The 24,898-nt window shown below is 43.9% G+C and overlaps 1 protein-coding gene across 1 annotated transcript in view; it reads right to left on the bottom strand.

Moving 5' to 3' along the window:
* Positions 1-928: 928 nt before the first annotated feature.
* Positions 929-24,898, bottom strand: part of LOC110536105 (sodium- and chloride-dependent GABA transporter ine) — a 48,394-nt gene continuing 24,424 nt past the window's right edge. The window contains exons 7-13 of the mRNA XM_021621662.2: positions 9,165-9,289; positions 6,674-6,786; positions 4,888-5,028; positions 4,471-4,570; positions 4,227-4,327; positions 3,898-4,068; positions 929-1,590 (exon numbers count right to left, since the gene is read on the bottom strand). Of these exons, the coding sequence (XP_021477337.2) occupies positions 1,480-1,590; positions 3,898-4,068; positions 4,227-4,327; positions 4,471-4,570; positions 4,888-5,028; positions 6,674-6,786; positions 9,165-9,289 (862 nt within the window). The 3' untranslated portion in view covers positions 929-1,479. The remainder of the gene's footprint in view (positions 1,591-3,897; positions 4,069-4,226; positions 4,328-4,470; positions 4,571-4,887; positions 5,029-6,673; positions 6,787-9,164; positions 9,290-24,898) is intronic.

The raw sequence follows: 24,898 nt of genomic DNA, 5'->3' as shown, positions 1-24,898 counted from the left end.
TTATTTAACATTACTGCATGTCAGCAGCATGAACAATTTGCGATTTGACTTGAAACTGGGTGGTATATGCGCCAAATTGCATTGTGGTTTGAGGAAAACACTTAGCCTCCACTTTGTAGAGGCGGAGATGAGTGGCGGAGACACACACGGAAAAGGCGAAGATGAGTGGCGGACACTGAGGCGCGCGTGGACAACAGTGGATGCATCAATTCAGGCTACAAGTGTAGACCTAATGACAATCACAGAATGTCATTACAATACACGTAGATGTTTTATAACAGATGTCTCTTTCCATTCATCAAATTGCGGTTGCACTGATGGGGTTTGGATTGGACGAATGTGCGTGCGCGTGTAGCCTACTAGAGCGCCGTTGTTAAGTCATTGTTTGACAATTAGATGAAAACGTTGTGTTTATGCCACATTAAAAGGCATAGGCGACGTGTACAAAAGGCTATGGGAAGCTAAGCTATCCCTAAAGTACATTTAATTAAATTGCCAACATGATATAGCCTAATTATCTTGATCCTGTCAATACAAAAAAATATAAAATCATTCAAAATAGGCTACACCAGAAAGCATGATTCGGCCACAGAGGATCAATGGCTTCTTACTCACCTGGGATATGGCTGATGTTCTCCGCTGCTTCCAATAAGATGGGCTACTGTTCGCTCAATTAAGTTAAGACCCAGCCAGGCATATCGCAATACTTAAAAAATACAATCGCGGAAAAACTGTTTGGAAAGCAAATTGCTATAAAGACATGACAATGAAGAGACTCCAACCGGTCTGTTAGTTATCAAAATGCTTAACTTAATTGAGCGAACAGTAGCCCATCTTATTGGAAGCAGCGGAGAACATCAGCCATATCCCAGGTGAGTAAGAAGCCATTGATCCTCTGTGGCCGAATCATGCTTTCTGGTGTAGCCTATTTTGAATGATTTTATATTTTTTTGTATTGACATATCCCAGGTGAGTGTGCATATTCACTGTCTTTGTCATTGGGTCTGCGCCACTTTTGTTTTTGGACAATCATTTCCTCCTCCAGGTTAGATGGACGTCATATTGTATTGGTGTCTCCCCTTTTCGTTGGCCAATTATATGAATCGGACATCATCGTTTTTATTAATATGTTTGTAAGTGTCAGAGTAGGCTAACCTGTAATATTTGTATTATTAAAAAAAAGTGTGTGTAAGCACTTGGGTATCCAGTACCTGTAAGGCAATAAAGTGCTTCCAGGCAAGGACATGTCATGGCACTTGAAGGACATCTTTGAGGTCCATAACCTATGGTTTTACCTTGACTGTTTACCCTGTCTATTTCACTATAGGTTAGGTGTCATGGTATCAGTGATTCATAGAATAAATACTTGAAAAGTTATTTACATAAACTACCCAACAACCTCCCCACCTCCCTATCCTAATAGAGGACTCACACAGTCACTGTGACTCACGAACCTAGACACAGTGCTTTTGTCCCTGTTCACAGATGAGTGATAAAGACAACAGACTCCGGGATGTCCACTCTCTCCTTCTCTGGTAGATGGTTGACGGGGTCCAACTCTATTGTAGGAGTCATGGCTGTTTTTATCCTCTGGGGGCACAGAATCGATAAAAGAAGAGGTTCAGAGTCACATACATAGTTTAACTTCTACGGTTTCTGCCAATGCCCAGAACATATTTATATGACTGCCATGTGGAATAAATGTACAGTGTGTGTTCTCTCTCACACACACACACAGTCCCCTCGGTTGAGTCGCTCTCTCTCGCTCGCGCTCAAAGCCAACTGACATTTACTCCTGATGTGTTGAACTGCTGCACCCTCTATAACCACTGTGGTTATTATTTCACCGTGCTGGTCACCTATAAACATTTGAACATCTTGAAGAACAATCTGTCCTTAATGGCCATATAATCTCTACTCGGCAATGGCAGAAGAGGACTGGCCACCCCTCGGAGCCTTGTTCCTCTCTAGGTTTCTGCCTTTATAGGGAGTATTTCCTAGCCACCGTGCATCTGCATCGCTTGCTCTTTGAGGTTTTAAGGTTGGGTATCTGTAAATCACAACTGCTCATGTAAAAAGGGCCTTATAAAATACATTTGATTTATTGATTTGTGTGTGAGTGTGTGCGTGACTGTGTGTATATATGTGTGAGTACCAGTGTACTTGTTCAGTATGTATGCACGATGCTAAAACAGTATCTGTGATCTAAAAGTACAGTGCCTTGCGAAAGTATTCGGCCCCCTTGAACTTTGCGACCTTTTGCCACATTTCAGGCTTCAAACATAAATATATAAAACGGTATTTTTTTGTGAAGAATCAACAACAAGTGGGACACAATCATGAAGTGGAACGACATTTATTGGATATTTCAAACTTTTTTAACAAATCAAAAACTGAAAAATTGGGCGTGCAAAATTATTCAGCCCCTTTACTTTCAGTGCAGCAAACTCTCTCCAGAAGTTCAGTGAGGATCTCTGAATGATCCAATGTTGACCTAAATGACTAATGATGATAAATACAATCCACCTGTGTGTAATCATGTCTCCGTATAAATGCACCAGCACTGTGATAGTCTCAGAGGTCCGTCAAAAGCGCAGAGCGCATCATGAAGAACAAGGAACACACCAGGCAGGTCCGAGATACTCTTGTGAAGAAGTTTAAAGCCGGATTTGGATACAAAAAGATTTCCCAAGCTTTAAACATCCCAAGGAGCACTGTGCAAGCGATAATATTGAAATGGGAGGAGTATCAGACCACTGCAAATCTACCAAGACCTGGCCGTCCCTCTAAACTTTCAGCTCATACAAGGAGAAGACTGATCAGAGATGCAGCCAAGAGGACCATGATCACTCTGGATAAACTGCAGAGATCTACAGCTGAGGTGGGAGACTCTGTCCGTAGGACAACAATCATTCGTATATTGCACAAATCTGGCCTTTATGGAAGAGTGGCAAGAAGAAAGCCATTTCTTAAAGATATCCATAAAAAGTGTTGTTTAAAGTTTGCCACAAGCCACCTGGGAGACACACCAAACATGTGGAAGAAGGTGCTCTGGTCAGATGAAACCAAAATTGAACTTTTTGGCAACAATGCAAAACGTTATGTTTGGCGTAAAAGCAACACAGCTCATCACCCTGAACACACCAACCCCACTGTCAAACATGGTGGTGGCAGCATCATGGTTTGGGCCTGCTTTTCTTCAGCAGGGACAGGGAATATGGTTAAAATTGATGGGAAGATGGATGGAGCCAAATACAGGACCATTCTGGAAGAAAACCTGATGGAGTCTGCAAAAGACCTGAGACTGGGACGGAGATTTGTCTTCCAACAAGACAATGATCCAAAACATAAAGCAAAATCTACAATGGAATGGTTAAAAAAATAAACATATCCAGGTGTTAGAATGGCCAAGTCAAAGTCCAGAGCTGAATCCAATCGAGAATCTGTGGAAAGAACTGAAAACTGCTGTTCACAAATGTTCTCCATCCAACCTCACTGAGCTCGAGCTGTTTTGCAAGGAGGAATGGGAAAAAATGTCAGTCTCTCGATGTGCAAAACTGATAGAGACATACCCCAAGCGACTTACAGCTGTAATCGCAGCAAAAGGTGGCGCTACAAAGTATTAACTTAAGGGGGCTGAATAATTTTGCACGCCCAATTTTTCAGTTTTTGATTTGTTAAAAAAGTTTGAAATATCCAATAAATGTTGTTCCACTTCAGGATTGTGTCCCACTTGTTGTTGATTCTTCACAAAAAAATACAGTTTTATATCTTTATGTTTGAAGCCTGAAATGTGGCAAAAGGTCGCAAAGTTCAAGGGGGCCAAATACTTTCGCAAGGCACTGTATATATGTATCAGTATGCATGTTTTGTTTGGTTTACTGAACAGATGCTCACCTGCATCAGTGTGCCCTTATTTCTGCAGATCTCATGCAGGGCTCCCAGGGGGATCCAAACGATGGAGACCAGGGAGATTCCCCAGCCCACCACCTCTGCCCAGACAGGGTATGTGTATGACTTCCCATAGCGAGCGGGTGTGTACTGGACGATGCTGGAGATCAGAATGCACTGCAGGGGAGGAGGTTACACTTGGATGAAACCTCTAATACAACGAATGGATCATAAAGTCGTAGGTACGGCTATCACTACTAATCCTCATCACCGTCATTACGCTAACTGTCCTCATCACCATCATCAAAAAGACATGAGTTGGCCATAGCACTCACCATGACCAGCACAGGGGAGAAGAACATCCAGCAGGAGCAGAAATAGATGTTGGGAGCCTTTCCCAACATCCTCTTGATCACGATGGTCATCCGCCGCAGTCCTGCAATAACACATTGCATTAAATACTTACATTTACTCAGACATACATACTGTCTATAAAGCAAAGTGTTTTTATTGTATTGTATAAATACACAACAGGCTGTTGAATTTCATCATAAATGGGAGAGAAGGTGAGGTTATTACCAAAAACCCAGCAGACAGCGAGGACCTCAAAGAAGGCCAGGAACATGAGAGACACCACAGCAGTGTAGTGGTCCATCAGCTGGAATACGTACATTCCCCCCTGTATATGTGTGTGTGTGTGTGTGGGGGGGGGGGATGGACGAGAGCGGGAGAGAATGAGAAAGGTTTAATTATAAAAAGGTTAATTTCCTGACTGCATCTTGTTGTCAGTCTACTGGGGGAAAAGCAACCCACTCCACAAGACAGAATCATCTGGTCAACCATGCACTACTTACTGGCTGTATGTGTCTTAGTCGTCTACTGATAGAAGCTAAAATAAAACAGGTCCAAACACGAGTATACTGTCTCATTCCGAGAGAGAGGAGGGGGCGGGGCGTTACCCGATGGATAGTAATAATATCTGACAGATCACCTTACCTTAGTGATGTGAGGAATGCCTAGAAGAAAGCCAATAACACAGACAGTCAGAACGATGATCTCCTGTCTCTTCAGGACACGTAGCACCTTGGGGCCAAAGCCGTCCATTATGGACGTCACCGCCACCTCCACCATAGCAAACTGCAGAGCAAAGTACAGTGGGGAAAGTGAACTGAGCAGTTGTGGAAGTTGAGGCTGCTCTAAAGTTGCTCCAGGTGATTTATTTTTCTGAAAAAAACTAAACTAAGGAATTCCACTAGGCCTATCCTATCCCCATTGTTTAAGCGAAAGACAGACAATTTATGGCAGCCAGGCAAGTTGAGCCTGCTCTGTGGTTGTTCCATTAGGCAGGGGATAAAAAAAATAAAATAATAATAATTAAAAGAACCAAACTGCAAAAAATTCCTGAAGCCTAACATATTTACACTGAGGCGTCGCAAAAGTGGTCTGTTTTTTTTAACCTGCTACACTGGAAACGTAACTTTTGGTCAGGGCGTGGAGAGCGAGCCACTATTTTATTGCTCTCACAGGGGGGGTGGGATTTACTTTACAAGCGGTAGTCACCTAGCAAGAAAACAAGGTAGGGCTAGGTATCAACAGCAAAGTAAAGTGGAGAGCGAGCTCTGCTTTCTATAGATGTGCGCAATAAGATTTCCATGAATCTTATTGGTCAAGACACACACAGGACATAGGCTACGAATTGTGCTCAAGTTGACAAATGAGGCAAGTCAGTCCCAAAAAAAACAGGTCTACTTTGTCCCTGTTTTCAACGCTTTTACGGCAAAAAAAAGTGTATTAATGGGCCTCCCGAGTGGCATGCTTGAGGCGTGACTACAGACCCGGTTTTGATCCCAGGCTGTGTCACAACCGGCCATGCCCAGGAGACCCATGAGGCGGTGCACAATTGGCCTAGCCTCGTCTGGGTTAGGGGAGGGTTTGGCAGGCTGGGATATTCTTGTCCCATCGCACTCTAGCAACTCGTTGTGGCGGACCGGGCGCCTGCAAGCTGACTTCGGTCACCAGCTGGACAGTGTGTCTTCGACACATTGGTGTGGCTGGCTTATGGGTTAAGCGAAGAGTTTGTCAAGAAGCAGTGCGGCTTGGCAGGGTCGTTTTTCAGAGGACGTGGCACTCGACCTTCGCCTCTCCTGAGTCCGTAGGGGAGTTGAAGCGATGGGACAAGACTAACTACCAATTGGATGTCATGAAATCGGGGAGAAAAGTAACAAATAAAAAGGGTATTAAACTAAATAAAAGTGGTGGAGCAAATGCCCTGCTCGCCACACGTTTGCCGGCAGCCCTGCGTCCTCTCTTCCCTCATCAGTCAGCCGAGCAGTTAAGAGCATTGGGCCAGTAACCAAAAGGTTGCTGGTTCGAATCCCTGAGCTGACTCTGTGAAAAATCTGTTGTTGTTGTGACCTTGAGTAATGCACTTACCCTAAATGCTCCTGTAAGTCACTCTGGATAAGAGCATCTGCTAAATGACTCAAATGTAAATGTCAAATGTAATCAATCTGGGGTGGCAGGTAGCCTAGTGGTTAGAGCGTTGGACTTGTAACCAAAAAGGTTGCAAGATCGAATCCCCGAGCTGACAAGGTAAAAATCTGTCGTTCTGCCCCTGAACAAGGCAGTTAACCCAGTGTTCCTAGGCCGTCATTGAAAAGAAGAATTTGTTCTTAACCGAATTGCCTAGTTAAATATTAAAAAGGTAGTAATTGTTGTATGACCTACAATGTCTGTTTTTACCAAAAGTGGTCTCTGAAAATAGATTACATGAGTGTCTAACCTGACTGTCCAGTCCCAGGCAGAGAAGCATGAAGAAGAACAGAGGAGCCCACAACTGGGGCAGAGGCATAGTGGAGAAGACCTCTGGATACACCACAAACACCAACCCAGGACCTGTGGCACACAAACGCACCATAGGATATCAAACAAGAAGGGTAGGAAAACACCCACAACATTAGCACGGGTAAAGACACTGGTTTAGAGGTTGACAAGGCCAACGATGCCAAGTTGGAAACATTGTACAGATTAATGAACCGGTTTCCCTGGCACTGATTAACCAGTGGTTATCTCATCCGACACTAGGAAGTCAAAGCGTTCAATAACAAAACATGGTAGACGGGACACCTTCTCCACCCTCATGCAGTTGACCTCATTAGTAATATGACCTAACAAAAAATGTTACATTAATGGAAAATTGTGGCATACAGAAAGATGATAGCAATGGTCATGTAATAAATATATCTGGGTCGGTTTCATTCCATTCACAATTACCTGAGGAAGTGTCATGCTAGGGATGGGAAACAAAACGATCTAATCATTCATCATAAATAATCTTCCACAAATTATTAACTCAGAGGCAACTGAACACTGAACACTTCTGAAGTCACAAGAGGTCAGTGGGTGTCAAACAGTTGGTCAGCAGTGAGTCAGTGGTATCCAAGACCATATTTGGGACTGATCCAAGCCAGAGCAGGTGCTCATCAGTAGAACACAGCAGGCAGCTAATCCCTAATTGACTTTCTTCAAAAAAGGTCCTAATACACTGTGTGAACAATATAAACTTTTGCTGTTACACCTACAGTTCATCTCAAGCTAATGCAAGTTTAATTCCCCATTCATTACATATATAATAGAGTATTTGTTTTAGAACAAAATCCTAGAGGTAGACATCCAAGTGGTAAGCTGACATCCACTATTCAGAGCACCCTCCTTTCCTATCGTCTCCGCATAGAAAAACTTAAATAACTACAGTGGGTATTTACTTTACAGCAAACCAAAATAGGTTATGTGAAAGTTTCACAGGAATTGAATGGGAATCTTAACTAATGTTCTGGGAATGTTCCCTGTTTGCTGGGTATTTTCTGTCCTGGTTATCCACCGACTATGACACTCATTCATGAAATAACTACTTCATAATCCATAATATTGAGCCAGTAATAAAACACTTGTGGTGAGAAAGAGACCACTTTCATCTCTTACTTCATTGTCTATCCCTATAACCAGTACAGTAGTTATGGTATTCCATCAGAGGATTTATACCTCTTTTCACATAAGTCACATTGTTCGCCTGTTAAATGATAGCAGAGACAGACAGAGAGAAAGAGACAACGAGGGAGAGAGAGAGGGACAACGAGGGAGAGAGAACGAGGGAGAGAGAGAGAGAGAACGAGGGAGAGAAATAGAAAGGGTTCATTTTAAAAAAGGTTCATTTCTTGACCGCATCATGTTCTCAATTTACTTGGGGAAGAACAACCCACTCCACAAGTCATTAGTGACTAAAGTGTCCTTTTTTATAGTTCCAAAATGATCTGTGTGTATTTTAGAGCCTCACCAAATCCGGTTTCCCAAATTGTAATATGGGAAATTACTATTCGGTCACAGCTTAGGATAGGACTGAGGCTAGAAATACTGTTCTGTTGATTCAAATGTCTTTACACGGGTCATGACAGAAACTACTTTGGAAGCTCTGGTGACGCTTGTCTCACGGGCATGCTAACTGGTCACCCAGGTCTACTCAGTGGGTGTGTCCAAATAATCTCTCCTTCTTCCTGAAGTGTGCACTCATTCACTACTCCACACACATTTAAAAAGCATTAGATTGGTGTAGACATGGGCTAAAGGGAGTTTTCTATGTACAAGTCATTTCCATTCAAATCCATGAAGGGAAGTGAACAAGTGCACACTTCTACTGGGACTCAAACCAGTGTGATGCAGCCTGGCCCAGCCCTCTGAGCTCCGCCTGCCTGTTAGGTAGGGAGGACTGTCTGCCTCTACAAAAGCAATTACTCCAAATGCTGTAGTTTTCCCACACTAGCACCCCAGAAAGAAGAAGTGCATCATTGTGAATTAATACCTTTGTATTCTACGCTGTGTCAGTGTAAGTTTTCCAGGAACTAATAACATGAGGAAGGTGTTAGTTCTGAACTCAATTGGACTTTTATGAGTATTATACCCAAGAGTTATTCACAGGAGTATATGGGTCACATTTGTACCTACTTCCCTTCATACACTGCCCTAAACATCTATCTGTCAATGGTGAAGTTGTTTGATGGTACTATTAGTATGTCATGTTACCACTGACTATGACAAATGAACACTATTCAAGGAATTAACAAACTTAGTGGTTAAAAGATGATGAATCATGATCCCCTGGGACCATGAGAGGAAGTTTTAGGAGACAATAACCCATCCAAACATTAAATAGACACTAAATAGAAAAATAGATGGATGAATAACATCAAAGACGTCTCACTTGAACAGGAAGTACTTACCATCTGTGGCGATGTTGTCTACTGGGAGGTTGTGGACATGAGCCATGTAGCCAATGGCTGAGAATATCACAAAACCAGCTAGGATACTGGTGGCTGAGTTAGCTAAGGAGACAATCAATGTGTCCCTAGGGGAGGACCAGAACACAAACAGTCACAAACATGGTCAAATGGATCACTAAGGAGAACTAAACCAGCCTTTTTGACTGAAGGACAGTCAAATCAAATGTTATGTCACATGCGTCGAATACAATGGCTGGAGACTTAACCGTGAAATGCTTTCTTACGAGAACTTCCCAACGATGCAGAGTAAAAAAATTATAATAAAAGAGAATATTAACACAAGTTGAATAAAATACACAAAAAAATGTAGCTAGATACAGGAAGTACCAGTACCAGTTGTACGAGGTATTTGAGGTAGATATGTACATGAAGACAGGGTAAAGTGATTATTATCTATCCTGATGCCTAGTCAGAGTCAAATAAAGAATAGAGTAGCAGCAGCATATGGTGAGTGTAAAAGTGTACGTGTATGTGAATTGGTTTTGTGTGAGAGTGTCAGTGAAGTGTGTGAGTGATTATAGGTTTTTCCCCCTCTTCCATTTAACCTTTATTTAACTAGGCAAGAAGAACAAATTCTTATTTACAATGACGGCCTGAACGACTGATTTTTACCTTGTCAGCTCTGGGATTCAATCCAGCAGCCTTTCAGTTACTGGCCCAACGCTCTAACCATTAGGCTACCTGTGCACCATGGTTTTAAACAGGCACACACACTTGTCTATATCAGGTCCCACAGTTGACAGTGCATGTCAGAGCAAAAACCAAGCAACGAAGTTGAAGGAATTGTCCGAAGTGCTCCAAGACAAGATTGTGTCGAGGCATAGATCTGAGGAAGGGTATCTAAATATTTATTCAGCATTGAAGGTCTCCAAGAACACAGTGGCCTCCATCATTCTTAAATGGAATTAGTTTGGAACCACCAAGACTATTCCTAGAGCTGGCCGCCCGGCCAAACTCAGCAATCGGGGGAGAAGGGCCTTAGTCATTGAGGTGAAGTACAGAGAGATCCTTGATGAAAACCTGCTCCAGAGCACTCAGGACCTCTGACTGGGGCGAAGGGTTACCTTTCAACAGGACAACGATTAAGCACACAGCCAAGACAACGCAGGAGTGGCTTCGGGAGATAAGTGGCCCAGCCAGAGCCCAAACATCTCTGGAGAAACCTGAAACTAGTTGTGCAGTGACGCTCCTCATTCTACTAACCGAGCTTGAGAGGATCTGCAGAGAATAATGGGAGAAACTCCCCAAATGCAGGTGTGCCAAGCTTGTAGTGTAATACCTAAGACTCAAGGCTGTAATCGCTGCCAAAAGGTTATTTAACAAAATATTGAGTAAAAGGTCTGACTACTTATGTAAATGTTTTTTTATTTATTTTTAATACATTTGCAAAAATGTCTAAAAACGTGTTTTTGCTTTGTCATTTTGGGGTATTGTGTGTACAGTCGAGGCCAAAAGTTTTGAGAATGACAAACATTAATTTTCACAAAGTTTGCTACCTCAGTTTGTATGATGGCAGTTTGCATATACTCCAGAATGTTATGAAGAGTGATCAGATGAATTGAAATTAATTGCAAAGTCCCTCTTTGCCATAAAAATTAACTGAATCCCCAAAAAACATTTCCACTGCATTTCAGCCCTGCCACAAAAGGACCAGCTGACATGTCAGTGATTCTCTCGTTAACACAGATGTGAGTGTTGACGAGGACAAGGCTGGGGATCACTCTGTCATGCTGATTGAGTTTGAATAACAGACTGGAAGTTTCAAAAGGAGGGTGATGCTTGGAATCATTGGTCTTCCTCTGTCAACCATAGTTAAGCGAAGACTTTCGGAGGATGGCCTGGTGTCAAGAAGGGCAGCAAAGAAGCTACTTCTCTCTAGGAAAAAACATCAGGGACAGGCTGATATTCTGCATAAAGTACAGGGATAGGACTGCTGAGGACTGGGGTAAAGTCATTTTCCGGGCATCTGGAAAAGAGCTTGTCCAGAGAAGACAAAGTGAGCGCTACCATCAGTCCTGTGTCATGCCAACAGTAAAGCATCCTGAGACCATTCATGTGTGGTGTTGCTTCTCAGCCAAGGGAGTGGGCTCACTCACAGTTTTGCCTAAGAACACAGCCATGAATAAAGAAATGGTACCAACACATCCTCCGAGAGCAACTTCTCCAAACCATCCTGGAACAGTTTGGTAACGAACAATGCCTTTTCCAGCATGATGGAGCACCTTGCAATAAGGCAAAAGTGATAACAAAGTGGCTCGGGGAACAAAATATCGATATTTTGGGTCCATGGCCAGGAAACTCCCCAGACCTTAATCCCATTGAGAAATTGAGGTCAATCCTCAAGAGGCGGGTGGACAAACAAAACCCCACAAATTCTGACAAACTCCAAGCATTGATTATGCAAGAATGGGCTGCCATCAGTCAGGTTGTGGCCCAGAACTTAATTGACAGCATGCCAGGGCAGATTGCAGAGGTCTTGAAAAAGAAGGGTCAACACTGCAAATATTGACTCTTCAACTTCATGTAATTGTCAATAAAAGCCTTTAACACTTATGAAATGCTTGTAATTATATTTCAGTATTCCATAGTAACATCTGACAAAAATATCTAAAGACACCATGCTTCTACACCTGCATTGCATGCTGTTTGGGGTTTTAGGCTGGGTTTCTGTACAGCACTTTGAGATATCAGCTGATGTACGATGGGCTATATAAATACATTTGATTTGAAGCAGCAAACTTTGTGGAAATTAATATTTGTGTCATTCTCAGAACTTTTGGCCACGACTTGATGAGGGAAAAAACTATTTAATCCATTTTAAAATAAGGATAACATTAAAAAATATATATATTTAAAGTCAAGTGATCTGTGCATACTTTCAGAATGCACGGTTTGTACTGTAAAGTCAGTGCAAGATAGGGTCAGTGCAGATAGTCTGGGTAACCATTTAATTAAGTATTTATCAGTCTTATTGCTTGGACGTAGAAGCCTGTTGGTCCGAGAGCAGTCTTCACGACTGGGAGGGTGTGTAGCAGTGCGGCTTGGTTGGGTAGCTACTATCTTGTCTCATCGCTACAACTCCCGTACGGGCTCGGGAGAGACGAAGGTTGAAAGTCATGCGTCCTCCTCCAATGTTTTTTATTTAAAAAAAAATTCCCCCCTTTTCTCCCCAATTTCGTGGTATTGTTAGTAGCTACTATCTTGTCTCATCGCTACAACTCCCTTACGGGCTCGGGAGAGACGAAGGTTGAAAGTCATGCGTCCTCCTCCAATGTTTTTTATTTAAAAAAAAATTCCCCCCTTTTCTCCCCAATTTCGTGGTATTGTTAGTAGCTACTATCTTGTCTCATCGCTACAACTCCCGTACGGGCTCGGGAGAGACGAAGGTTGAAAGTCATGCGTCCTCCGATACACAACCCAACCAAGCCGCACTGCTTCTTAACACAGCGCGTATCCAACCCGGAAGCCAGCCCCACCAATGTGTCAGAGGAAACACCGTGCACCTGGCAACCTTGGTTAGCCCACCACAGGAGTCGCTGGTGCGCGATGAGACAAGGATATCCCTACCGGCCAAACCCTCCCTAACCCGGACGATGCTAGGCCAATTGTGCATCGCCCCACGGACCTCCCGGTCGCGGCCGGTTACGACAGAGCCTGGGCGCGAACCCAGAGTCTCTGGTGGTACAGCTGTCAGTATAGCACCCTTAACCACTGCGCCACCCGGGAGGCATGTGTGGACAATGTTAAAGTCCTTAGTGATGTGGACGCCAAGGAACTTGAAGCTCTTGACTTGCTCTACTACAGCCCTGTGGATGTGTTCTCCCCTCTCTCTCCTGTAGTCCACGATCACCTCCTTGGTATTACTGACGTTGAGGGAGAGGTTGTTGTCCTAGCACCACACTGCTAAGTCTCTGACCTCCACTCTGTATTCTGTCTCATCGCCATCAGACCTACCATCGATAGGACAAAGCACACACCCCTGAGGTGGCGGATGTGTAGTTGCCTACCCTCCCCTCCTGGGGCCAGCCCATCAGGAAGTCCAGGGTCCTCATTTATCAACGTTGCGTACGAAAATAAATGTTCATAAACCATGCGTGCAATCATTTCTAAGCAAAGTGTGGGATTTATCAATTCGTACTGACACTTGAAAATGTGTGGGACTTATCAATTTGTACATCTACTTGAGAATGTGTGTAAATTTAAGCACACCTCTGACCATGCGTACCAACAGCACCTTATGGGTGAAAAGTCAAACTGATAATGAAATACCATCCACCAAATGGAGAAAGGATTGACATACTGGACCAAATCATAAACTATGAAGAAAAAGATAATACATGAATAGTTTATTCATGTAGTTCTTTTATAGACACTTAAGCTACTAATAGTTCTCAGGGTGCTATCAAATTCATAAACATGAAGCCATTAAAGCCTAATTGAATAAAAAAAGTCAAATTAGAAAGAGAGTGGTATGCAAGGTTGGAGGCAATTTAGTTAAACAATATAAAAAGGCAACAGAGGCATTGTGACTTCTCCAAAATGGCAAATCTTGCATTGCTGGAGGATCTGGCACAAGCTGCGTTACGCAGGGAGCGTGTTTTCAATGAGCAGTTTTTTTTTGTGCTGAGAGCGACACTTGGCTTATTAGTAGATTTCGTTTTCCAATGCATATTTTATTGCATCTCTCCAACCAACTCTCTCCAGAAAGGGAGACGAAACGCACCAATGCCATCCCAGTTGAAACCCACGTCCTCTCCACTCTGGGATTTTTGGCCACTGGAACATTCCAACGCGATATTGCGGATCGGTCTGGCATTTCACAACCAACCATGAGCCGGATATTGCCTGCAGTCCTTCATGGCATTATTTCATTGACCACCACAATACATACAGTTTCCAGACACTGCTGTACAGCAGGACAGAGTGAAAAGGGATTTGCATACCATTTCCAATGACATTGGAGCAATTGACTACAAACCCATCGCAATAAAAGCACCATCATTGAACGAATTCAACTTCGTCAACAGAAAAGGTTTCTATTCTGTCAATGTGCAGGTCATCTGTGACTCACATTTGGCTTTGTTGAATGTAGTGGCAAAATGGCCAGGTGGGACACGATTCATTCATTGTTGCAGAACAGTTCAGTCGGCTTTAACCTCCAGAAGAAGCTGTTGAGGATGGATGGCTTATTGGTAAGTGACTTGTGTTTTATTTGCCATGTTAGATCTATACTGGGAAACCATATCTGAATGTTGTGTTCATAACTGCAGGAGACCGGGGCTACCCATTAAAAACACCACCACAGACAGATGCTGGCACTAAGACGGCGCTCAGTGGTGCGGCAATGACCACAATTCTATCCTCCTGCGTACAAGCAAAATTTAAACCAGGAAGCACCAGTGACTCGGTCTACAAAAAAGTGGTCAGATGAAGCGGATGCTAAACTGCAGGACTGTTTTGCTATCAGACAAACATGTTCCGGGATTCTTCTGATGGCATTGAGGAGTACACCACATCAGTCACTGGCTTCATCAATAACTGCATTGAGGATGTCGTCCCCACAGTGACTGTACGTACATACCCCAACCAGAAGCCATGGATTACAGGCAACATTCGCACTGAGCTAAAGGGTAGAGCTGCCGCTTTCAAGGTGCGGGATTCTAACCCGGAAGCTTATAAGAAATCCTGCTATGCACTCCGACGAACCATCAAACAGGCAAAGCGTCAATACAGGGCTAAGATTGAATCGTACAACACCGGCTTTGACACTAGTCTTACGTGGCAGGGCTTGCAAACTTTTACAGACTACAAAGGAAAGCACAGCCACGAGCTGCCCAGTGACACGAGCCTACCAGACGAGCTAAATCACTTCTATGCTCGCTTCGAGGCAAGAAACACTGAGGCATGCATGAGAGCATCAGCTGTTCCGGACGACTGTGATCAAGGTCTCCGTAGCCGACACAAGTAAGACCTTTAAACAGGTCAACCTTCCCAAGGCTGCGGGGCCAGACGGATTACCAGGACGTGTGCTCCGGTCATGTGCTGACCAACTGGTAGGTGTCTTCACTGACATTTTCAACGTCCCTGATAGAGTCTGTAATACCAACATGTTCCAAGCAGAATACCATAGTCCCTGTGCCCAAGAACATGAAGGCAACCTGCCTAAATGACTACAGACCCGTAGCACTCATGTCCGTGGCCTTGAAGTGCTTTGAAAGGCTGGTAATGCCCTTTCCACACTGCCCTTTCCCACCTGGACAAAAAGGTACACACACCTAAGTGAGAATGCTATTCATTGACTACAGCTCAGTGTTCAACACCATAGTACCCTCAAAGCTCACCACTAAGCTAAGGATCCTGGGACTAAATCCCTCCTTCTACAACTGGATCCTGGACTTCCTGACGGGCCGCCCCCAGGTGGTGAGGGTAGGTAGCAACATCTGCCACGCTGATTCTCAACACTGGAGCCTCTCAGGGGTGCGTGCTCAGTCCCCTCCTGTATTCCCTGTTCACCAATGACTGCGTGGTCAAGCACGACTCCAACACCATCATTAAGTTTGCAGACGACACAGTGGTAGGCCTGATCCCCGACGAGACAGCCTAGAGGGAGGTCAGAGACCTGGCCGGTTGGTGCCAGAATAACTAAGACTATGGAGATGATTGTGGACTACAGGAAAAGGAGGATCGAGCACACACCCACTCTCATTGACGGGGCTGTAGTGGAGCAGGTTAAGAGTTAAGTTCCTTGGTGTCCAAATCATCAACAAACTAGAATGGTCCAAACACACCAAGACAGTCGTGAAGAGGGCACGACAAAGCCCCTCAGGAAACGAAAAAGATCTGAAATGGGTCCTCGGATCCTCAAAAGGTTTTACAGCTGCAACATCGAGAGCATGGTTGCATCACTGCCTGGTGCCTCCGACCGCAAGTCACTACAGAGGGTAGTGCGTACGGCCCAGTACATCACTGGGATAAAGCTTCCTGCCATCTAGGACCTCTACACCAGGCGGTGTCAGAGGAAGGGCCAAAACATTGACTGGGGTGGCTGGCGTCTTTGACAGAATGTTCTCTCTATTATCGCATGGCAAGCGGTACAGGAGCATTAAGTCTAGGACAAAAAGGCTTCAACAGTTTTTACCCCCAAGCCATAAGACTCTTGAACAGGTAATCAAATGGCTACACAAACTATTTGCATTGTGTGCCCCCCCAACCCCTCTTTTCCGCTGCTGCTACTCTGTTTATCATACAGTGGGGAGAACAAGTATTTGATAACCTTAAAATCGGCAGTGTTTCCTACTTACAAAGCATGTAGAGGTCTGTAATTTTTATCATAGGTACACTTCAACTGTGAGAGACGGAATCTAAAACAATAATCCAGAAAATCACATTGTATGAATTTTAGGTAAGTCATTTGCATTTTATTGCATGACATAAGAATTTGATACATCAGAAAAGCAGAACTTAATATTTTGGTACAGAAACCTTTGTTTGCAATTACAGAGATCATACGTTTCCTGTAGTACTTGACCAGGTTTGCACATACTGCAGCAGGGATTTTGGCCCACTCCTCCATACAGACCTTCTCCAGATCCTTCAGGTTTCGGGGCGGTTGCTGGGCAATACTTTCAGCTCCCTCCAAAGATTTTCTATTGGGTTCAGGTCTAGAGACTGGCTAGGCCACTCCAGTACCTTGAGATGCTTCTTACGGAGCCACTCCTTAGTTGCCCTGGCTGTCTGTTTCGGGTCGTTGTCATGCTGGAAGACCCAGCCACGTTTCATCTTCAATGCCCTTGCTGATGGAAGGAGGTTTTCACTCAAAATCTCACGATACATGGCCCCATTCATTCTTTCCTTTACACGGATCAGTCGTCCTGGTCCCTTTGAAGAAAAACAGCCCCAAAGCATGATGTTTCCACCCCCATGCTTCACAGTAGGTATGGTGTTCTTTGGATGCAACTCAGCATTCTTTGTCCTCCAAACATAACGAGTTGAGTTTTTACCAAAAAGTTATATTTTGGTTTCATCTGACCATATGACATTCTCCCAATCTTCTTATGGATCATCCAAATGCTCTCTAGCAAACTTCAGACGGGCCTGGACATGTACTGGCTTAAGCAGGGGGACACGTCTGGCACTGCAGGATTTGAGTCCCTGGCGGCGTAGTGTGTTACTGATGGTAGGCTTTGTTACTTTGGTCCCAGCTCTCTGCAGGTCATTCACTAGGTCCCCCCGTGTGGTTCTGGGATTTTTGCTCACCGTTCTTGTGAGCATTTTGACCCCACGGGGTGAGATCTTGCGTGGAGCCCCAGATCGAGGGAGATTATTAGTGGTCTTGTATGTCTTCCATTTCCTAATAATTGCTCCCACAGTTGATTTCTTCAAACCAAGCTGCTTACCTATTGCAGATTCAGTCTTCCCAGCCTGGTGCAGGTCTACAATTTTGTTTCTGGTGTCCTTTGACAGCTCTTTGGTCTTGGCCATAGTGGAATTTGGAGTGTGACTGTTTGAGGTTGTGGACAGGTGTCTTTTATACTGATAACAAGTTCAAACAGGTGCCATTAATACAGGTAACGAGTTGGATTTAGGGGGCGCCATTTTAATTTTTGGATGAAAAACGTTCCCGTTTTAAACAAGATATTTTGTCACGAAAAGATGCTCGACTATGCATATAATTGACAGCTTTGGAAAGAAGACACTGACGTTTCCAAAACTGCAACGATATTGTCTGTGAGTGCCACAGAACTGATGTTACAGGCAAAACCCAGATAAAAATCCAACCAGGAAGTGCCGCATTTTTTGAAACCGCCTCATGCCAATGACTCCTTATATGGCTGTGAATGAGCTACGAATGAGCTTACATTTTTCACGTTTTCCCCAAGGTGTCTACAGCATTGTGACGTCTTTTTAGGCATTTCCCTTGAAGAATGGCTGTAAGGGACCATATATGGCATGTGGTCACATGGTGTCTCCCGCAGAAAACCTTGCGTAAAATACTGAGGTAGCCATATTTCCAATCGCTTCTTATGAGAAACCAATTGCCTCGACGGATATATTATCAAATATATTTGTTAAAAACACCTTGAGGATGGATCCTAAACAACGTTTGCCGTGTTTCTGTCGATATTATGGAGCAAATTTTGTAAAACGTTTGGCGTTATAGTTGTAGCATTTTAGGGTCGATTTCTCAGCTAAGCATGATGAACAAACGGGAGCTATTTCGCCTACAAAAATAATATTTTTGGAAAAAAGGAACATTTGCTATCTAACTGGGAGTCTCCTGAGTGAAAGCATCTGAAGTTCTTCAAAGGTAAATGATTTAATTTGGTTGCTTTTCTTATTTTTGTGAAAATGTTGCCTGCTGCCAGCAGAGCCTAGCATAGCATTCTGCCATGATAAACTTACACAAATGCTCGTCTAGCGTTGGCTGTAACGCATATTTTGAAAATCTGAGATGACAGTGTTGTTAACAAAAGGCTAAGCTTGTGTTTGAATATATTTATTTCACTTCATTTGCGATTTTCATGAATAGGAAAAGTTTATAGGGGTATTTATGTCCGTTGCGTTATGCTAATGCGTTTGAGGCTATGATTACGCTCCCGGATACGGGTTTGCTCGTCGCAAAGGGTTAAAGAAGAAGTTACAGGTCTGTGAGAGCCAGAAATCTTGCTTGTTTGTAGGTGACCAAATACTTATTTTCCACCATAATTTGAAAATAAATTCATTAAAAATCCTACAATGTGATTTTCTGGATTTTTGTTTTAGATTCCGTCTCACAGTTGAAGTGTACCTATGATAAAAATTACAGACCTCTACATGCTTTGTAAGTAGGAAAACCTGAAAAATCAGCAGTGTAACAAATACTTGTTCTCCCCACTGTATGTGCATAGTCACTTTAACTATACATTCATGTACATACTACCTCAATTATCCCAACCAACCGGTGCCCCCACACATTGGCTACCAGGGCTATCTGCATTGTCTCCCGCCACCCACCACCCCCTCTTTTACGCTACTGCTACTCTGTTTATCATATATGCAGTCACTTTAACCATATCTACATGTACATGCTACCTCAATCAGCCTGACTAACCAGTGCCTGTATACAGCCTCGCTACTGTCTATTTCTTTACTTACCTATTGTTCACCTAATACTTTTTCAACTTAGAAATTGCACTGTTGGTTAGAGCCTGTAAGTAGGCATTTCACTAAGGTCTACACCTTCTGTATTCGGCGCAGGTGACAAATAAACTTTAAATTGATTTGATGACTGCCCTCACAAACCCCTCAAACCAACAAGAGGCAAGGTACAACCAAGCCCATGCATGCACAAGAACAGTGGAATGCACCATAGACCTGCCAAAAGAACATTGGCTGTGCTTGTCTGGGACAGGAGGCACTGCAATACCAGCCTAGCAAGGTTTGCCTCTGAAATGACATTACTTTAAATGCCATTACATGAATGTAATACAATGTGCAAATTCATTTTTTAGGTTTTCTACATCGTCAAGGCTTGCAGTGTGCTCCACAACATTGCAATCAAAAATGACATTCCACTGAATGATCCAACCAGACCCGATGAGCCCATGCCTGACGGAGTGTTTCCCCACTATCCATACCTCCGGCACTGAGGACAAGAGTCAATATCATACAACAGTTTAAGGTATCTGTTCTTCCAAATATTGTAATCAAATCAACAAGGAAAACACATTTACATTTCACAAGAATTTATTGTCTCACATGTTTGACACAATCAACAAGTTCTTTCAATGATTGATTTCTCTCTCTTAGGCCGTTGCATACATCTTCCAGCTGCTGATTGAGTCCTAGAAGCAATATTTTTTTATCTTATTTGTCAAGCCATTGCTGAGGGCTCCAAAAGTATGGCTTTTGTTCCACTTAGGTGATCAAAAGTTCAATTTCTCCCTCCAAAAGTTTTTTTTCTTTGTCTTCTTTGATTTCTCCATGTTGGCAGACAGAAATTAGTGACATTTCTTGTAGCTTTAAAGGGAATATTTGTGACCATAAATGGTCATTTAGGGTGTTTCTTTGTGTAAATGAGCATGCACGTGCACTAGCACAGTGTTTTAGAACGTGTCTGATTTATCAAGGCAAAATACTTACAGGTGTGTGTAAATACCAACTTTTTTTTATACTTGCGAACATCATAAATTTTCTTCGTACGAGTTAATTTAGAAGTTTTTCTACGCGACATTGACAAATGAGGGCCCAGGATCCAGTTGCAGAGGGAGGTTTTCAGACCCAGGGTTGAAGGTGACTATGGTGTTGAACGCTGAGCTGTAGTCTATGAACAGCAGTCTCACACAGTTATTTCCCCTCTTGTCCAAGTGTGAGAGGGCAGTGTAAAGTGCAATTGAGATTGCGTCATCGGTGGATCTGTAGGGGGAGGTACACAAATTGAAGTGGGTCCAGGGTGTCTTGAGATGATGGTGTTGATGTGTGTCATGACCAGCCTTTCAATGCACTTCATAATTACAGATGTGAGTGCTACAGGTTGATAGTCATTTAGGCTGGTTACCTTGGAGTTCTTGTTCAGTTTGAAACATATTGGGATTACAGACTGGGACAAGGAGAGATTGAAAAAGTCTGTTGAGACCAGGTTCAGGGAACAGAACCATTCTGTAACTAGAGGACTTCTGATATCCCGAGGAGTATAATTATTGTCTTAATCGGTTGTCAAATACTGTCTTTTTGCTAGCTAGGGCCATCTACTTTAAATGCTGCCTGTCTTCCTATTAGCCTACTTGGTGTGTGAACTGCTGACTTACTCATAACTTGCAGGTGATTGTTGACACATCAACCAGGATTAAGGGGCAGAGAAATTTGTGACTGTTGTGGTTTTGGTAATCAGTGTCAGTGTCAAAACTAAGATCGTCGGCAAAACAAATACGTTCTGCCTAGTTATTTTATGAAGGAAGAGTAGAAGGCTCCACACCACTCTCACTTGAGTATTTTACCTAGTTATTTTCAGATTCTCTCATTTTGCTGTTTTGTAGCTTTGGCATGTATTTTCTATCCCAGTTCACTTTACAGACACTCCCCACCCCTTGGCTGCAACCCTTCTAATTTAGTGTACCCTTTGCGCAATTCCTAGTCTCCGGCAGGATTTGGAACTGCCGATATGTGGTCAAGAACGCTGAGTTCATTCCAGTCCCTAGACTTTTTGGCCCTGACAGAGACATGGATCACCCCAGAGAACACTGCTACTCCAGCTGCTCTGTCTTCATCCGACTACATTTTCTCTCATAGTCCGACAGCTTCTGGTCATCGCGGTGGTGGCACAGGGCAGCTCGTTCCTCCTAAGTGGAGATTCTCTCTTTTCTCCCTCACTCACCTGACCATCTCCTCATTTGAATTCCATGCAGTCACCGTCACTTGTCCACTTAACATTGCTGTCATTGATCGCACACCATGTGCCCTTAGAGCTTGTGCCAAACAAGGGCCACGGGACGATTCCGGCCCGAGACACACTTCTGCCTGGCCCTCACAATTATTTAGGTTGTCATTCATTTTTGGCCTGTTTCCATATAGCCCACGATGTGCTGCACTACAAGTCACAGCAAGTACTGCAAATGTGCTGCACGCCAAACGGCAGTACTTTGCCACACACGCACCCCTCCTCCCAGATCCACACCCACACTGTAGTGCATCATATCATCACTAAATGGCACGGACCGAATCTTCTACCGGAACAAAAGTTTAAACATGTTGTAGGCTAAATGTCAATGCCAAGTTTTGGTTCCAATGGTCATTGCTGTTGCCTACAGAAAATGTCATCTTAGTTGTCAAAAAGTTTTTAGAAAAAGGATCCACACGCCACTACTAAAAGAAAAATAGGATACACAAGCAAGTATAAATGAGTCAACAGTTGCATCATCTACTTTATGAAATTACAGCCTGATGCCCTTGCATCAGTGAATTCAATGTAAATTGTGCTGCCATCATGTGTTCCATTTACCGCGTCCGCGGAGGGAAAGTGTACAGACACATGCCATAGACCTAGCTAGGCTACTAAAATGTTGCAGTCTGGCTTCGGTTTTAAAGATTGACAATGAATAACCCCCCCAAAAAAACATGCAAAGGAGAAACATGTAAGCCTATTACAGCAGCATTTGAGCAGTAGCCTAGGCTGGCTCCTATAACATTTTGAGTAGGGATGCACGATATATCGGTGAACATTTAGGAATCGGCTGATATTGGCCAAAAATGCCAACATCGGCCAATGTCTAGTTTAACGCCAATGTTAAAAACCGATGTCAAAGATACCTTGCATACCTATATAACATGACGTAATGATGCTACGTAAAATTGTGCTACATATGCAACTCAGCATTCCTAACCTAGCCCACAATGTCTGCTGTGTGGATCGAGCAGTCAACAAGTCGAGCAGTCATTTGAAAGAGTAAGAACATTTCAGCGAGACAACTCAAAGGTGAAATCCATTAAAGCCAAGACAATTTAATTCATTGCCCTTGACAATCAATCATTCTCTGTCGTGAGTGATGTTGGCTTTAGCCGACTGGTCAAGCACCGGTGCACACTACCAAGTGCGCTATTTTTCTTAATGTTGCCTACCGGAGTTACACAGTAATAGTGTCACTGCTATTAGCTTCACAACATACATACTATGAAACGCCGTTTAGGTCTTTGCGTGTCAAAACGATACAGTAGCACTGTCAAAGCTTTACAAAAAAGTCAGCAAACAAGAAAACACCGACCACAAACGATGTGTTTACAATACCGCGTTGGTAAAGCATAATTTGTTTGACCGCAACTTCTGGGGTAGCTAGCTTTAGCTTGGTACCTAGCTAGCACCAATACAACCAGCCCGAAAACAATGACCAAACTCTTCTCTGTCCTGGCACCCCAATGGTGGACCACTCACCCGGAACAACAGGGGCTTTCACGCAAGACTCAGCATTGTATTTCTCAACGCAAGCATAAAAGGCATTTAACTTTTTGGGGAGTTCTGCAACACTGGGCATCTTACGGCTGGGTTTCACGTTATAGTATTAAAGCCCTGCCACATCCGACAATCTTTGGAGCCAGTGTATTAGGATTCCACCTTCCTCCTATATTGTCCTTTTGCATGCTAGATGTCTAGTGGGCTCTCTTGTATGCGTCCATGTCCTGTTCCTTGTAAGCCGTAGCTCTTGCCTTTTGTTCAGCTTGGATATTGCCTGTAATCCATGTTTTTTGGTTTGGATACGTTCATATAGTCACTGTGAGAATAATGTTGTCTATGCACTTATTGATGCAGCCGCAACGCTATCCAATGAATCAAGGAACATTTCCCATTCTGTACTTGAAAAACAGCCTTGTAGCATTCTGTCTGCTTCATTGGACCACTTCCGTATTTTACCCCCTTTTTCGATCTCGTGTCGTCGCTGCAACTCCCCAACGAGCTTGGGAGGTGAAGGTCGAGTCATACGTCCTCCAAAACATGACCCATAAAACTGCGCTTTAAAAAAAAGAAAATGTTTCTTTCTCTCTTTCTCTCCCAAATCTCGTGCTATCCATTGGTAGTTAGTCTTACCTTATCACTGCAACTCCCGTACGGTCTCAGTAGAGGTGAAGGTTGAGAGCCGTTCTTCCTCCGAAACACAACCCAACCAAGCCGCACTGCTTCTTGACACAATTCCCACTTAACCCGGAAGCCAGCCGCACCAATGTGTCGGAGGAAACACCGTACACCTGACGACTGTGTCAGTGTGCACTGCGCCCAGCCCGCCACAGGAGTTGCTTGAGCATGATGGGACATGGACATCCCTGCCGGCCAAACCCTCCCCTAACCCGGACAACGCTGGGCCAATTGTGCGCCCGGTCGCGGGAGACCGGTACAAGACTCGAACCCAGAATCTCTAGTGGCACAGCTAACACGGCGATGCCGTGCCTTAGACCAGTGTGCCACTCCGTGCTCCGTGCTTCTTAACACCTGCCCGCTTAACCCGGAAGCCAGCTGCGCCAATGTGTCGGAGGAAACACCGTTCAACTGACGACAGAGGTCAGCCTGTAGGCGCCCGGTCCCCCACAAGAAGTTGCTAGAACGTGATGAACAAAGTAAAGCCCCCCCGGACAAACCCTCCACTAAACCGGTGGGACAATTGTGTGCCGCCCTATGGGACTCCCGATCACAGCCGGTTGTGATACAGCCTTGGATCGAACCCAGATCTGTAGTGACGCCTCTAGTACTTCGATGCAGTGCCTTAGACCGCTGTGCCACTCGGGAGGCCCTGAGGTAGGACAGTTTTAAGTCTCCCTGTGTTAAAGTCGCCGGCCACCAGAAATGCTGACTCTGGATTGCGGTTTTTGTTTGTTTATGGCCCCATACAGTTTGTTGAATGCCAAAGTGGCGTTGGCTTGTGGAGGGATGTAGACAGCCATGATAATTACAGAGGAGAAAGCTCTTGGTAGATAAAAGGGTCTGCAGCTTACCATGAGGTATTCTATATCAGTGAAGCAAAAGCTTGAGATTTCCTTCACACTGGAAGCAGTGCACCAGTTGTTGTTTATGAAGAGTCACACCCCTCCCCCTTTGGACTTGCCCTAGTCTGTGGTGAGAAACTACAGTAACTGGCCAGAGTCACAAAGCAAGGGACGGACAATCCATGTGCTTGGTTGCTTCTGAGGAGTAACCAGGCCCTTGTTTAGCCTGT

Source organism: Oncorhynchus mykiss, chromosome 11 (assembly GCF_013265735.2).
Source record: "Oncorhynchus mykiss isolate Arlee chromosome 11, USDA_OmykA_1.1, whole genome shotgun sequence".
Lineage (NCBI taxonomy): Eukaryota > Metazoa > Chordata > Actinopteri > Salmoniformes > Salmonidae > Oncorhynchus > Oncorhynchus mykiss.
The sequence above is the reverse complement of the archived record's forward strand: the minus strand, read 5'-3'. Positions and strand labels throughout refer to the sequence as shown.